The 13,502-nt window shown below is 45.0% G+C and overlaps 1 protein-coding gene across 2 annotated transcripts in view; it reads right to left on the bottom strand.

Annotated features, from left to right (window-relative positions):
- The window catches only part of PKHD1 (PKHD1 ciliary IPT domain containing fibrocystin/polyductin), a 457,080-nt gene that overhangs the window by 417,665 nt on the left and 25,913 nt on the right, over positions 1-13,502 (bottom strand). For both annotated transcript variants that reach the window (XM_070360807.1, XM_070360808.1), the window contains 7 exons: positions 12,744-12,839; positions 8,127-8,268; positions 5,921-6,035; positions 4,665-4,943; positions 4,110-4,199; positions 3,926-4,016; positions 2,819-2,961 (listed from right to left, as the gene is read on the bottom strand). In XM_070360807.1, coding sequence (XP_070216908.1) covers positions 2,819-2,961; positions 3,926-4,016; positions 4,110-4,199; positions 4,665-4,943; positions 5,921-6,035; positions 8,127-8,268; positions 12,744-12,839 — 956 coding nt within the window. The remainder of the gene's footprint in view (positions 1-2,818; positions 2,962-3,925; positions 4,017-4,109; positions 4,200-4,664; positions 4,944-5,920; positions 6,036-8,126; positions 8,269-12,743; positions 12,840-13,502) is intronic.

The following is a 13,502-nucleotide window of genomic DNA, read 5'->3' as shown; positions in this document are numbered from 1 at the left end:
CTTTCCTTCCAAGGAGTAAGCGTCTTTTAATTTCATGGCTGCAGTCACCATCTGCAGTGATTTTGGAGCCCCAAAAAATGAAGTCTGACACTGTTTCCACTGTTTCCCTATCTATTTCCCATGAAGTGATGGGACCAGATGCCATGATCTTCATTTTCTGAATATTGAGCTTTAAGCCAACTTTTTTGCTCTCCTCTTTCACTTTCCTCAAGAGGCTTTTGAGTTCCTCTTCACTTTCTGCCATAAGGGTGGTGTCATCTGCATATCTGAGGTTACTGATATTTCTCCTGGCAATCTTGATTCCAGCTTGTGCTTCTTCTAGCCCAGCGTTTCTCATGATGTACTCTGCATATAAGTTAAATAAGCAGGGTGACAATATACAGGCTTGACATACTCCTTTTCCTATTTGGAACCAGTCTGTTGTTCCATGTCCAGTTCTAACTGTTGCTTCCTGACCTGCATACAGGTTTCTCAAGAGGCGGGTCAGGTGGTCTGGTATTCCCATCTCTTTCAGAATTTTCCACAGTTTATTGTGATCCACACAGTCAAAGGCTTTGGCATAGTCAATAAAGCAGAAATAGATGTTTTTCTGGAACTCTCGTGCTTTTTCCATGATCCAGCAGATGTTGGCAATTTGATCTCTGGTTCCTCTGCCTTTTCTAAAACCAGCTTGAACATTGGGAAGTTCACGGTTCACGTATTGCTGAAGCCTGGCTTGGAGAATTTTGAGCATTACTTTACTAGCATGTGAGATGAGTGCAATTGTGCGGTAGTTTGAGCATTCTTTGGCATTGCCTTTCTTTGGGATTGGAATGAAAACTGACCTTTTCCAGTCCTGTGGCCACTGCTGAGTTTTCCAAATTTGCTGGCAAATTGAGTGCAGCACTTTCACAGCATCATCTTTCAGGATTTGAAATAGCTCAACTGGAATTCCATCACCTGCACTAGCTTTGTTTGTTTGTAATGATGCTTTCTAAGGCCCACTTGACTTCACATTCCAGGATGTCTGGCTCTAGGTGAGTGATCACACCATCGTGATTATCTGGGTCATGAAGATCTCTTTTGTACAGTTCTTCTGTGTATTCCTGCCACCTCTTCTTAATATCTTCTGCTTCTGTTAGGTCCACACCATTTCTGTCCTTTATCGAGCCCATCTTTGCATGAAATGTTCCCTTGATATCTCTAATTTTCTTGAAGAGATTTCTAGTCTTTCCCATTCTGTTGTTTTCCTCTATTCCTTTGCATTGATCACTGCGGAAGGCTTTCTTATCTCTTCTTGCTATTCTTTGGAACTCTGCATTCAGATGCTTATATCTTTCCTTTTCTCCTTTGCTTTTCACTTCTCTTCTTTTCACAGCTATTTGTAAGGCCTCCCCAGACAGCCATTTTGCTTTTTTGCATTTCTTTTCCATGGGGATGGTCTTGATCCCTGTCTCCTGTACAATGTCACGAACCTCATTCCATAGGCCATCAGGCACTCTATCTATCAGATCTAGTCCCTTAAATCTATTTCTCACTTCCACTGTATAATCATAAGGGATTTGATTTAGGTCATACCTGAATGGTCTAGTGGTTTTCCCTACTTTCTTCAATTTCAGTCTGAATTTGGCAATAAGGAGTTCATGATCTGAGCCACAGTCAGCTCCTGGTCTTGTTTTTGTTGACTGTATAGAGCTTCTCCATCTTTGGCTGCAAAGAATATAATCAATCTGATTTCAGTGTTGACCATCTGGTGATGTCCATGTATAGAGTCTTCTCTTGTGTTGTTGGAAGAGGGTGTTTGTTATGACCAGTGCATTTTCTTGGCAAAACTCTATTAGTCTTTGCCCTGTTTCATTCCATATTCCAAGGCCTCTAGTGTGAGCTAAATCCCCACCACCACCTGCTGGGTGCCTGTGCTATAGAAGAAAGGCTGGAAGTTGGGTGTTGCCCTTTCCTGAACCGTTTAGTCCCAACTCCCACTCTTTTTTGACTCAGAAAGGACTTGAAACCACTGCCGTGAGCTCAGTTATCCCAGGAAGGTTCACACTGGTTCCCAAAGAGCAGAGCTATTGACGCAAAGGATATGAGGTACTGGAGGAATGTGTCAGTCCATCCATCAATAATAACAGTAACTATAATAAATAATAACTAGCTTTAAACAAGTCCTAGCCGCTGCCCAAGCACTTTACTGGATTACCTCATACACTCTTCCTCCATAGCTTGAGAGGCAGACCTGTTATCACCCATTTCTCAGATGAATAAACTAAGATAAAACACAGAGGGCATGCAGGGTATAGAGTCAGAATTCAAAACCAGAGAGTCTGAGTGGAGAGTCTGCTCTCATACCTGGAGACCAAAGAAAACACTGAAGCATATGGAAACTTCCATGTCGTCATTGTTGTGGTTTTGTCATTAATCCAACTCCAGCTCTTTGCAACTCCATGGACTATAGCCCTCCAGGCTCCTCTGTCCATGGGACTCTCCAGGCTAGAATACTGGAGCGGGCTTCCATTTCCTCCTCCAAGGGATCTTCCCAACCCAGGGATCAAATCCATGTCTCCTGCATTGGCAGGTGGATTCTTTACCACTAAGCCACCTAGAAAGCCCAGAAGCTTCCATAGGTCTCAGTTATTACAAAGGCATTTCTATGCAGCAACTAGCTAACGGAGGACCCAAGGTGTCCATTCACACCCAAAACCTAGCACCTCAGCCTGAAACAGCTTGTGAGTCATGGTAACCACTCCCTTGTGCTTCTGTTTCTCCACTGTCCACCCCAGAGAACAATTTCAACCCCTCCCTACCCACCTGGCCTGCAAACACCATGGCTGCTACTTACGTGTGTGTACTGATCTAGCCGGTAGACTTTCTGAACAGCTGGAGGTGTCAGGACAAGGTGTCGAGGCTGATGGAGACTGAACCTCCCACAGAAGGGCTCTGTCCCACTGGTGAGGTGCCCATCAGAGGTGGAACCTTCTAACCCTGGATGAAGTTCAAATAAAATAGGAAGACAGGAGTAATTATCAAACAGAGCTCCACAACATGTCTGCAGGGAATAGGTTATGGGTTCTCCATGACATCGGCCTCTTAGTCCTTGGGCAAGCCGGGCAGGGCTCGGTGGCCAGCACCCTCCAGCTCGAAGGCTCCACCTATGAGAAATACATTATGTCTGCTCCAGAGCATTAAAAATCTATTATCATTTTCTATGTGTACCACAAAAAAAAAAAAATATTGAGAAGCAAAGAGGTAAGGTGTGTTGACTGCAACTTAGCTCACCTTACTATTTCTAAAACATATCCTCACATTTTTGGAATATGTTAGACTACCGTCTTCGGCTTCCCAAGTGGTAAAGAACCCATCTGCCAATGCAGAAGACATAAGAGACTCGGTTCAATAGGTCGGTTGGGAAGATCCCCTGGCATAGGAAACTGCAACCCACTCCAGTATTCTTGGCTGGAGAATCCCACAGACAGAGAAGCCTGGTGGGCTTCAGTTCATAGGGTCGCAAAGAGTCAGACACGACTGACACAAGATACTATGCAGAGCACAGACTACTGCATTATGTAAGAATTCCTTTGAGATATTATTTGAGTTAAACAAGATTTGCACTGTTCTGCTATGTCTCTCCTATATCGGTTGCTCTTTCCCACGTGTGGCATGAGATGCAGTTCCTGAGCCTAAGTTACCAGCATCCTTCGTTTCCAACTCTCTGCTCCCCTGACAGCACAGAAGGGATGTCTTTTCTTTCTCTGATTCCCACACCAAGCAGCTCCCTCCCAAACATGCATCCTCTCTCTTAAACACTGTGTCCAAATCCAGTTTCCATTGGAACGAACAGAGTCACCTTGGAGATGAAATGAAGATTGTTCCCCGTTTACATTAAAAAAGAGAGAGAGAAGATAAGGGTGAAGAAGAGGGTCAGAGTTTGTCAAACCAGGAATCGTACCTTGTTCAAATCCCAGCCAGAGTAAGATGTTCGCTGAAAGGGGTTCCAGTTTGCATTTGACTGCAAGTAACTCCTCAATGGCTGTTTGAATCTGTTAATAAGAAAAATGACCAGGAGCTCATGCCATGGATGTAAAGACTACCTCTAGTTCCGCCGCCTCTCCCTATGTGAATAAAATGCCCACCTGATGGGCTGTGGCATTTGCAGGGATTGGCTGACTAGAAACGTTGTCCCAGGTAAGGAAGAAGTTCCCCGTGCCAGACAGAGTCAGCATCTATAAAGTCAAGAGAGACAGAATTAAAGAATATGTGCTCACTGAGCCAAAAAGACAGTCTAGGAACATAAGACATACTTCCCTGACTTGCTATAGACAGTACACCAGGAAACAGGACCTAAGTGGGTCAAAGAGCTATGAAATCACGCATGTATACACTCACAGGCATGCAGACATGGGCGTGAGTGTTAGGAGGACCTTATTTCCTCTTTGAGGAATACGTTTCCAAAGGAAGATTTACCAGGACTTTGGTACCCAAAACTAAGTCCATGAATCAGGGTGTCACAACAGTAAGACTCCTTTTAAAAAAAATCCTCTCAACTCTATTGGATGGATGTCCAATCTCTTTTGTAGGAGAGTTATCATTATGGCTCAAGTCTCCTGGCTCCCAGCCAGCCAGCACTAAATTCCTTGCAGAGTTCAGCCCCTGAATCTAACCCCATGGGACAAAAAACACAGGCAGACCTGGATTTCCGGAAGTCTCTGGGCCCAAGCTCGGATCTGATGCTTCTCCCGGAGGTATGTGCTGACCACGTCAGGATTCAGCCAGGTGTTGTGGATCTGGACACCAATTCTCACCCCACTGCTGGGGGCTCTCCCTCGATGCTCTGCTTCCAGGTAGTACCTGGCTCCCCCAAGCAGCTCCAGCTTGGGGGTCTTCTGTTGCTGGGTCTTGTCACTCCCATTCTGCTCCCAGGAGTCAAACCAGTCGGCAGTGCCCACCCTGATAGAGGCCATTTTCACCTGCACCCCAGTAAACACATCAGGACCGATACTGTGAAGCTTCTGGGCTTCTCTTTCTCAAACAAAAAGCATCTAGACATCTACTAACAAGGGACTTGGGGGCTGTTCTGCCTTTTCCAACAAGTTAGCCTAAACTTTCTAGGACTATTCTATGCATGCCTCTCCAGTCATCTCTCTCTCTCTCTCTCTCTCTCTCTCTCTCTCTGTCTAAATCACATAGTATTCAGATGAGATGGATGGGCCATGTGTAAACCTGGAAGAGCCAACCTGAAACCCTAACTTTACGTGATGCTGTGGGTAAAATCATATGACACCCTTTGAGAAATCTAAACGACTTGACCACATCAAAATCTATGATGCTTCTCCACCCAACCAGCAAAGTAATTTCATAGAAGCATATTCATCATTTGAGAGAAAATACTGTGTTTCTTTGACAATGGCATTAAGGAATTTTGGTTGTTTGCTAAAACACTTATTTTATCCTTCAAAACTGGCCAGAAAATTCCTGCATAAAACTAGCTACATCCACACCCAGAATCAGTCGTAAAAACAAATTCTGAGTCAGACAAATCTGGATTTGAATTCTTAATGTGCCTCTTTATCACCCCAGTGGCCCTGGATTGGTCATACAAGCCTTCTAAGCCTCATTGTCCTCATCTGGAAAATGGAGATAAAGAGACATAGCTCACAAGATGCTGTGAAGTTTAGAAACAAGGTATGTAGCATAATGACCAGCAAGCTCTGTTTCAAAAAGTAAAATCATGTAGATTATATCTCAACTTTTTAACATTTCTAATTTTAAAAAACCCACACACACACATGAACGCACCAAAAAAAATTAAAGTCTCTGGTTGCTTAACAGTGTGTTACAACTATCAGTAGACCATGAAAGCCTTCATTTTGACTTCCTGCTTTTTTTTTTTTCACGAGTGAGGGACTGGGGACAAGAAGAAGGAAAACAAGAAGGTGGTGAATACCTTGGTCCTCAGGTCCTCCGACCAACTGAAATACAGAGAGGCCTGGTTGTCAGCCTGGATCCAGAAAGTGTAATTATTTGTCTCTGGGGCCACAAAGAACCCACGGAGCCGTGCTCTGGAAAGCAGAGGAACACAGAGAAAGACGTGAGGGCAGCCAAGCCCGGTATCACTGACCCAACTACGGTGCCCTTGGGTTTGTTTGTCTTTATGTTAATGAGGAGGAAACACTTGACTCTTATGCCTGTGACTGGCCAGAGCCCTCTGGATGCATCTCTTCCTGTGATGCCTGCCTGGCTCAGTATCTCAGCCCATCACTTCGAACTGGCACGACTCCCCAGGCAGTTTGCATCATCTTTGGGAAAAGATGCTGTAGCCACAGCATAGGATCACCTGGGGGCTTAGCTGAGATCACTTACCAAACATGGCCAGTACAGGGTCTGGCACATGGTAAGCATTCAATCAATAGTAAATCTCATTCTCTTATTAGAAATAGAGATCTTCAATCAGAGTTTTCTCTGATTTGATCTACATATGAAGAATACAGAGAATATTTTCTGAGAATAGTTTTGAAAATAACTAAAGTTCCATCATTATCATACTAATAAATATTCCAAGGTTTTATTTTAAATTTTTGAATTTTACAGAAACGAATGCCAGAAAGAATAGAAAGAGTTGCTCTCTGGTTTGGGGATCCTTGAAATGGCAGAGAGAAACCTACAGGTCATACCAAATAATCAAAATGTTCTTTTATCTATTGAGGTGGGACTCTCCTTGATGCCCCCACACACACTGAATATAGCTGAAAGATTTTCTTTGGAACATTATTTATGGTCCTCAGAAACTATGACAAAGCTGCAGTACTAGGTGCCACCAAACACACACACACACTATTTATTGCCACTTTAAAACCATATACTGGTGGTTAGATATCTAATTAGTACAACTTTCAAGACAATAGAAACTTAACTCTGATCAGATTTCCTTCCCTACTTGGTTCCTTCAATGTCTGAAATTCAATGAACAGAGAACAAAGCCTTCCTTTTCACAACTGAATTAACCTTTAAAATGGCCAAGAGACTCCCCTAGTGGTCCAGTGGTTAAGACTGCACTTCCACTGCAGGGGACATGGGTTTGATCCCTGGTTGAGGAACTAAGATCCCACATGCTATGCAGCACAGCCAAAAGAAATCAGTAGAAGAGTCAAATCCTTGAAAGTGGTTACAGATTGACGAGAATTCACCCGCCTGCAAATGCAGGAGATGTAAGAGACACAGGTTCGATTTCTGGGCGGGAAAGATCCCCTGGAGGGGGACATGGCAACCCACTCCAATATTCTTGCCTGGAGAATCCCATGAACAGAGGAGCCTGACAGGCTACAGTCCATAGGGTCACAAAGAGTTGGACATGACTAAAGTGACTTAGCACAGAATTCAGATACAGGAGTCATAACCAACCTCTCTGAGGAGAGTTTCAAAAAAAGAAGAGATCCATCACACCTAAAGGATATAGACCCCTATATACAAGCTTAGAGCACACTATGTCTCCACAGTTCTCTTATTTTCTACATTTTTAAGCCCACGTTAAAATAATGAGAAATTCTGGCCACATCCTTGAAGGGATTAAAAAGACAAATCTAAACAGGGAAACTTCACCACACTGCAGTCACTGCTGTAGAAAACAATGTCTCCCGAGCCCACGGGAGCTTACCCCTGCTCTACACCACCCATCTGGTTGACCTACAGCACTGGATAATTGTTCCCACAGAGCTGTTGGCTGCTCAGCCTCTGCTCCCTCATATGCCCAAAGGGCAACTGTTTGAGTCTTTCTTTAGCATCATCCAGATATTGGTTTTATCTCTTAACCACATTCCTACAGGAAGTTTTGCCCTGCTCTTTACCAAGCTTCCAAGCCTACCCAGCTAAATATTCTGATGAATAGTCCTCCCCAAAGCAGATTTCAAACTAAGCTGTACAACATACGTATTTTACTCATTGATCAAAATTTAGCATGTACGCATAAAGGGCCTGTGGTCCATGAACATAACCAATATCGGCTGAAAACAGTGATCAAACTTTGTGACTGCTGAGTTAGTAGATATTTTACATTTTCCCCCAGAAATCTCATTGCTTACTCATCTGTCTCCTAGCCTCACCCAGGCCAGTAGATTCACTTGTGATCTGGACATCCACTTTTCCTACAAACATACCTGAAAGGTTGCCCTTCCTTTGACCAAAATCCAGATGGGGAACTGGCATTAGGGACGATCTGCCAACTGTACCCAGGGGTGGCTTCAGTCAGGTCCAAGTCCTCAGAAGCATCTCCAACTTCAAAGAGAAGCCCTCGATTGCCTGTAAGACACGTATGCCTCATAAACATCAGAGGGGGATTCTCCCCCAAGCGGGGGAACTTCTTGACTACAGATTCAGGATGAAGATGATACGGGAACGATTTAGAAGGTGAGTCAACTGAGACCCAGATGGAGTAATCATGTGAGACATTGTAAAGACTGTATATAGAGCTGATTCACTTTGGTGTACAGCAGAAACTTACACAATATTGTAAAGCAACTTTATCCTAATAAATTTAAGTGAAAGAATACCCCCCAAAATAAATAAAGATAATACAAATGTTCTAGAAGGTGGAAACTACTGCTAGGTGTAAGAATTCAGCCTCTGAGAAAGAGACACCTGACAAGGAGCAGTAAAGGGGCATCTTCTCAGAGGACCATAAAAAACCAAGGAGCGCTTTTTAATGGGAGTGTCCAGATAAGAGAAAAATTCGAAAAAGCAAAAAAGGCTTGTGAAGCCAGGAGTGCACTTCAGTGCACTTTTAATGTCATGAGAACTCTATTCCCTAAACCCTCTTTGTCCCCAAAAATTGGCAATCCTCACATTTTTCATGAGTCCTGACCTCAGTTTGTGAACATGCAGCAAATCATGTGACAGGCTGCCATTACATAACATTCTAAATGTCATCTATTTATTTGTGTTTTATATTAAAAAAAAAAAAAAACCCTGAGACCAAAGACATATGTGTAATCAGTCAGTACAGTTCAGTTCAGTTGCTCAGTCATGTTCGACTCTTTGTGACTCCATGGACTGCAGCACACCAGGATTCCCTGTCCATCACCAACTCCCAGAGCTTGCTCAAACTCATGTTCATTGAATCAGTGATGCCATCCAACCATCTCATCCTCTGTCGTCCCCTTCTCCTCCTGCCTTCAATCCTTCCCAGCATCAGGGTCTTTTCCAGTGAGTCAGTTCTTCACATCAGGTGGCCAAAGTATTGGAGCTTCAGCTTCAGCATCAGTCCTTCCAATGAATATTCAGGACTGACTTCCTTTAGGATTAACTGGTTTGATCTCCTTGCTGTCCAAGGGACTCTCAAGAGTCTTCTCCAACACCACAGTTCAAAAGCATCAATTCTTTGGCACTCAGCTTTCTTTATAGTCTAACTCTCACATCCATATATGACTACTGGAAAAATCATAGCTTTGACTAGACGACCTTTGTCAACAAAGTAATGTCTCTGCTTTTTAAAATACTGCATTGTGTTATCAATGCTGCTAAGTCACTTCAGTCATGTCCGACTCTGTGCGATCCCATAGACGGAAGCCCACCAGGCTCCCCTGTCCCTGGGATTCTCCAGGCAAGAACACTGGAGTGGGTTGCCATTTCCTTCTCCAATGCATGAAAGTGAAAAGTGAAAGTGAAGTTGCTCAGTCGTGTCCAACTCTTAGCGACCCCATGGACTGCAGCCTACCAGGCTCCTCCGTCCATGGGATTTTCCAGGCAAGAGTACTGGAGTGGGGTGCCATTGCCTTCTCCGATACTGGCTACTAATTGGGTTGACGGTAAAAGCTCTGGAATCACCCATGGATGGGTTCAGAGTCCAGCTCTACCACTTACTTAATGGGCAGCTTTGAGCAAACTGCTTCACATCTTTATTTTCTCCTGCATCAAAATGGGGTCAATAGTAAACAGAGAAACTGCTCTAAAGACTAAGGGAGCTGAGTTACACGGCAATTATATCTCAATAAAGCCGTGGGGAGAAGTAAAGTCAGTTTGACAAATCTGGAGGGAAAAAGACAAAGGGAGCTTAAAATATATACACGAAGAGCCGGAAATATAAGTACTCAGTAAAGGATAGCTAGGGCTGTTATTATTATTTTTAATTCCTGTTGTTATTCCCTGTTAAATCCTACGAAGGGGAAACAGATAAGGAATAAGCAGAAAAATAACAGCATATTTTAATGTACTATTTGAGGTTTCTCAGGCTCAGCAGGATTGATATTTGGAGCTGGATAACTCCGTTGTGGGGCTTCCCTGGTGCTGCCTGCAATGCGTTTTAAGGGCTGTACTGAAGGATATTTAGCAGCACTTCCAGCCTCTACCCACTAGAGGTCAGTAGCACCGCCATCCCAGTTGTAAGGACCGAACACTGCCAAGTGCCCCACGCCTGCTTCTGACAACAGCTGCAAAACAGGATCATTTGTCCTGTTACCCAATGCATGAATTATTATTCATTATTACCCAACACAGGGCTGTGTGCCCGATACACACTGAGGCCAAACAATACCAAAACATCGGAGCCTGGAACAGAGAAAGGTTTACCGCAGAGCCATGCAAGAAGAGTGGCTCACGACTTTAAAAAAAACCCAAGCTCCCTGAAAGCTTTTCAGCAAAGTCCTTTTATAGGGAAGGTGAGGGAGGGGCGTTATTAGTTGTTGCAAATTTCTAGGTGTCAGATCTTTTGTTCTTGAGGTCAGGCCATAATGTTCCAGTCTCCATCAAAACAAATGTTAGTCTCCGTTCTGACAAGAAATGGCAAGGTCCCAAGAAGGCTCAACCTTCACCCTCTGAGATCCAGGTCCTAGTTAAGAGGAGGAGGGGTCCCTGCGGGTGCCGGTTACCCTGCCCAGGGAATGTATGGCCAGCACTCAAGTTTGGGTCCTCCTGCCAGTGCCCAGCCTAGCTGAGGAGGCAGCTCTCAGCTGGCGGTGCCCTCAGGTATCCAGACCTTACCCAGTCACCATCACAGAGGACTCCAGCTGCCCCTCAGGATCCTCAGGCCGCCCAAATCGGGGCTGCATCCCATGAACTGCAACCCATGGAGACCCCTGTCGCCATTAGGTCGCAGAGGCAAAGATAAGGGGAGAAGTCGTCCTTGACTCAAGACCTGCGCCGGTCAATGGGAGGCTGGGGTGAGGGCTTGGGAGCTTTGCAGGACACAGCCCTCATCCTGTCCCTGAGACCCCCAGCTCACCCGCCAGCCTGAGACCAGACAGCCTGGAGGGCCCTGGGGAGGAGACTGTGATCTGCCTGTCTAGAGCTAACGATCGAATGTTAACAGCTGCCTGTCCACCCCACCCTACTACTCTTCCATAAAAGAAATTCCAAAAGCATTGTATAAAGGACACTGTCAACCATCCAGAACTGCCACATTATGTTTTCCATATACATTTTATTTATAATGTACACTTTAAACTCTTTTGATCTTATTTTAGAGCAACATTCTTCAAACTTGCCTGCTAAATGTAATAAGGAAGCCTAGAAATGCAATAAAAATTACTTCCTCAAGTTAAAAAAATCAGCAGCACTCAGGAAATTCCCCTACCACGACCCTGGTAGCTTCCAGCAGGAACCGCTGTGATAGGAATCAGACTCTCTATTCCCTGAATTCAGACTCACATTTTCTCCATCACTTGCTTCATATAGTCATTTGTTACCTTGGATTAGAGCTTTCCCTGAGTAAAGACCACAGATCAGGGACCTGGAGAATGCCCAGCCTACGCTTTGAATGAGTTTTTACACCCGAATGGCCTTTCTTTAGAAAGTTTTCCCCTCGATGAGACTCAGGAGATGAACTCCCCTGCCTGTGCTTTTAACTGTGAAGTCAGCCCCTGTGGGGCATGTAGGACTCCAGACACCAACTACCCTTCATCCCTAACTACACCTGAGATCCTGTTCTAACACTTCCCAGAAAAGTGCTTCCCTGGTGCACTTGCAATTTGTAGACATGGGGTAGGAGGTTTAAACACAGAAGGTGGACTTTCCTGGTGGTCCAGTGGTTAAGAATCCGCCTTGCAATTCAGGATACATGGGTTCGATCCTTGGTCCGAGAAGATCCCACATGCCATGGGGCAACTAAGCCAGTGTGTCACACTACTGAAGCCCGTGCGTCTAGAGCCTGTGCTTCACAAGAGAAGCCGCTACAGGGAGAAGCCCGTGCACTACAACGAAGAAAGCTCATGTGCAGCAATGAAGATCCAGCCAAAAATAAATAAATAGTGAAAAAGGACCAGTGGAACCTGCCCCCTGCCCCCTCTGTTTCTGGTGGCCCCATCACAATACAGCTCTACTTTTCAGAGTAACAGACAGTGCCCACAACAGCAAAGAAACAACATTTAAATGCACCCCATTACACCCCACTCTCTGCCTCATCTAACCGTCCTATGAGCATAGAAGAAGCAGTCTGTTGCTCTGTCTTCTTAGAGCATGAACTGGAGTGCAACTGACCCAGAGCATGGAGGAGGCAGCTCAGGCTTTTCCACCAATCACTATGGGAACGTTTTGATGGCAGTTACACTTCCTGGATTGTGGTTTCCACTGAACCCACTGGCCATTCAGTCGCCTGGGGCTAGGAGTCCCGGGTGTTGTCAAGCATCTGAGTAAAGCTAAGAATACCTCTGAAAGAAAAGCTCTGATCCATGATGCAGGACTCACTGAGCAGCCAATCAAACAGCTGAGACCAGATTCAAACGCCTTCCTTTCCACTTCCTGCCCCTTGTGGTTAAAAAATGTCACCGTGGCGACTTCCTTACCTGCCTGAGGAGCAGAGAGCCTTGCACCTTTACTTGGGGCCCTGGTGGTACACTCAATCCTCCTGGGAGACACATGTCTAATATCACACGGAATGCCTGAGGGGAAATTTAAATTAGATACAGATGTCAGTAGCAATACCAGTGGAGATACAGATGTGGCCAGAGGACCACACTAAAGTAGACAGGCTCCTGTAGCAGGGCAAAAGGCCGGAAGTGGAGAGTAGAAAGTTGTGGGAGGAGGCAGGAAAGAGAGAATGTAGAGCAGTGGAACACAGGCCACTTAGAACAATCAGGAAGAAAGCAATGTCAGCCATGCCGTTCCGTGGAGATGACCGAGCTAGGGAAGGGAACTGTGACAGGAGAGTGTGAAAACATCGTCCAGAATCCTTGGTGTCACCAGCTAGAAGAGCATCCCATCAGGCAGAACAAAGGATTCTAGGCAGGTTCCACAAAAGCATTTGTCCAGGGGGCATTCCAGAAGAATTGGTGTAACAAATGCCCACCCACTCCTGCTTATTCCTACAACCAGGGCTAAGGAGGAGGGGGTGAGGTTGCCTTTTAGAAGGAGTGAGAAGTGAATAAAGTGAAAATGTTAGTCACTCAGTCATGTCCCACTCTTTGGGACCCCATGGACTATAGCCCACCAGGCTTCTCTATCCATGGAATTCTTCAGGGTAGAATACTGGAGTGGGTAACCATTCTCCAAGGGATCTTCCCAACTCAGGGATTGAGCCCTGGTCTCCTGCAATGCAGACAGGT

Source organism: Bos mutus, chromosome 23 (genome assembly GCF_027580195.1).
Source record: "Bos mutus isolate GX-2022 chromosome 23, NWIPB_WYAK_1.1, whole genome shotgun sequence".
Classification (NCBI taxonomy): Eukaryota; Metazoa; Chordata; class Mammalia; order Artiodactyla; family Bovidae; genus Bos; species Bos mutus.
The sequence above is the reverse complement of the archived record's forward strand: the minus strand, read 5'-3'. Positions and strand labels throughout refer to the sequence as shown.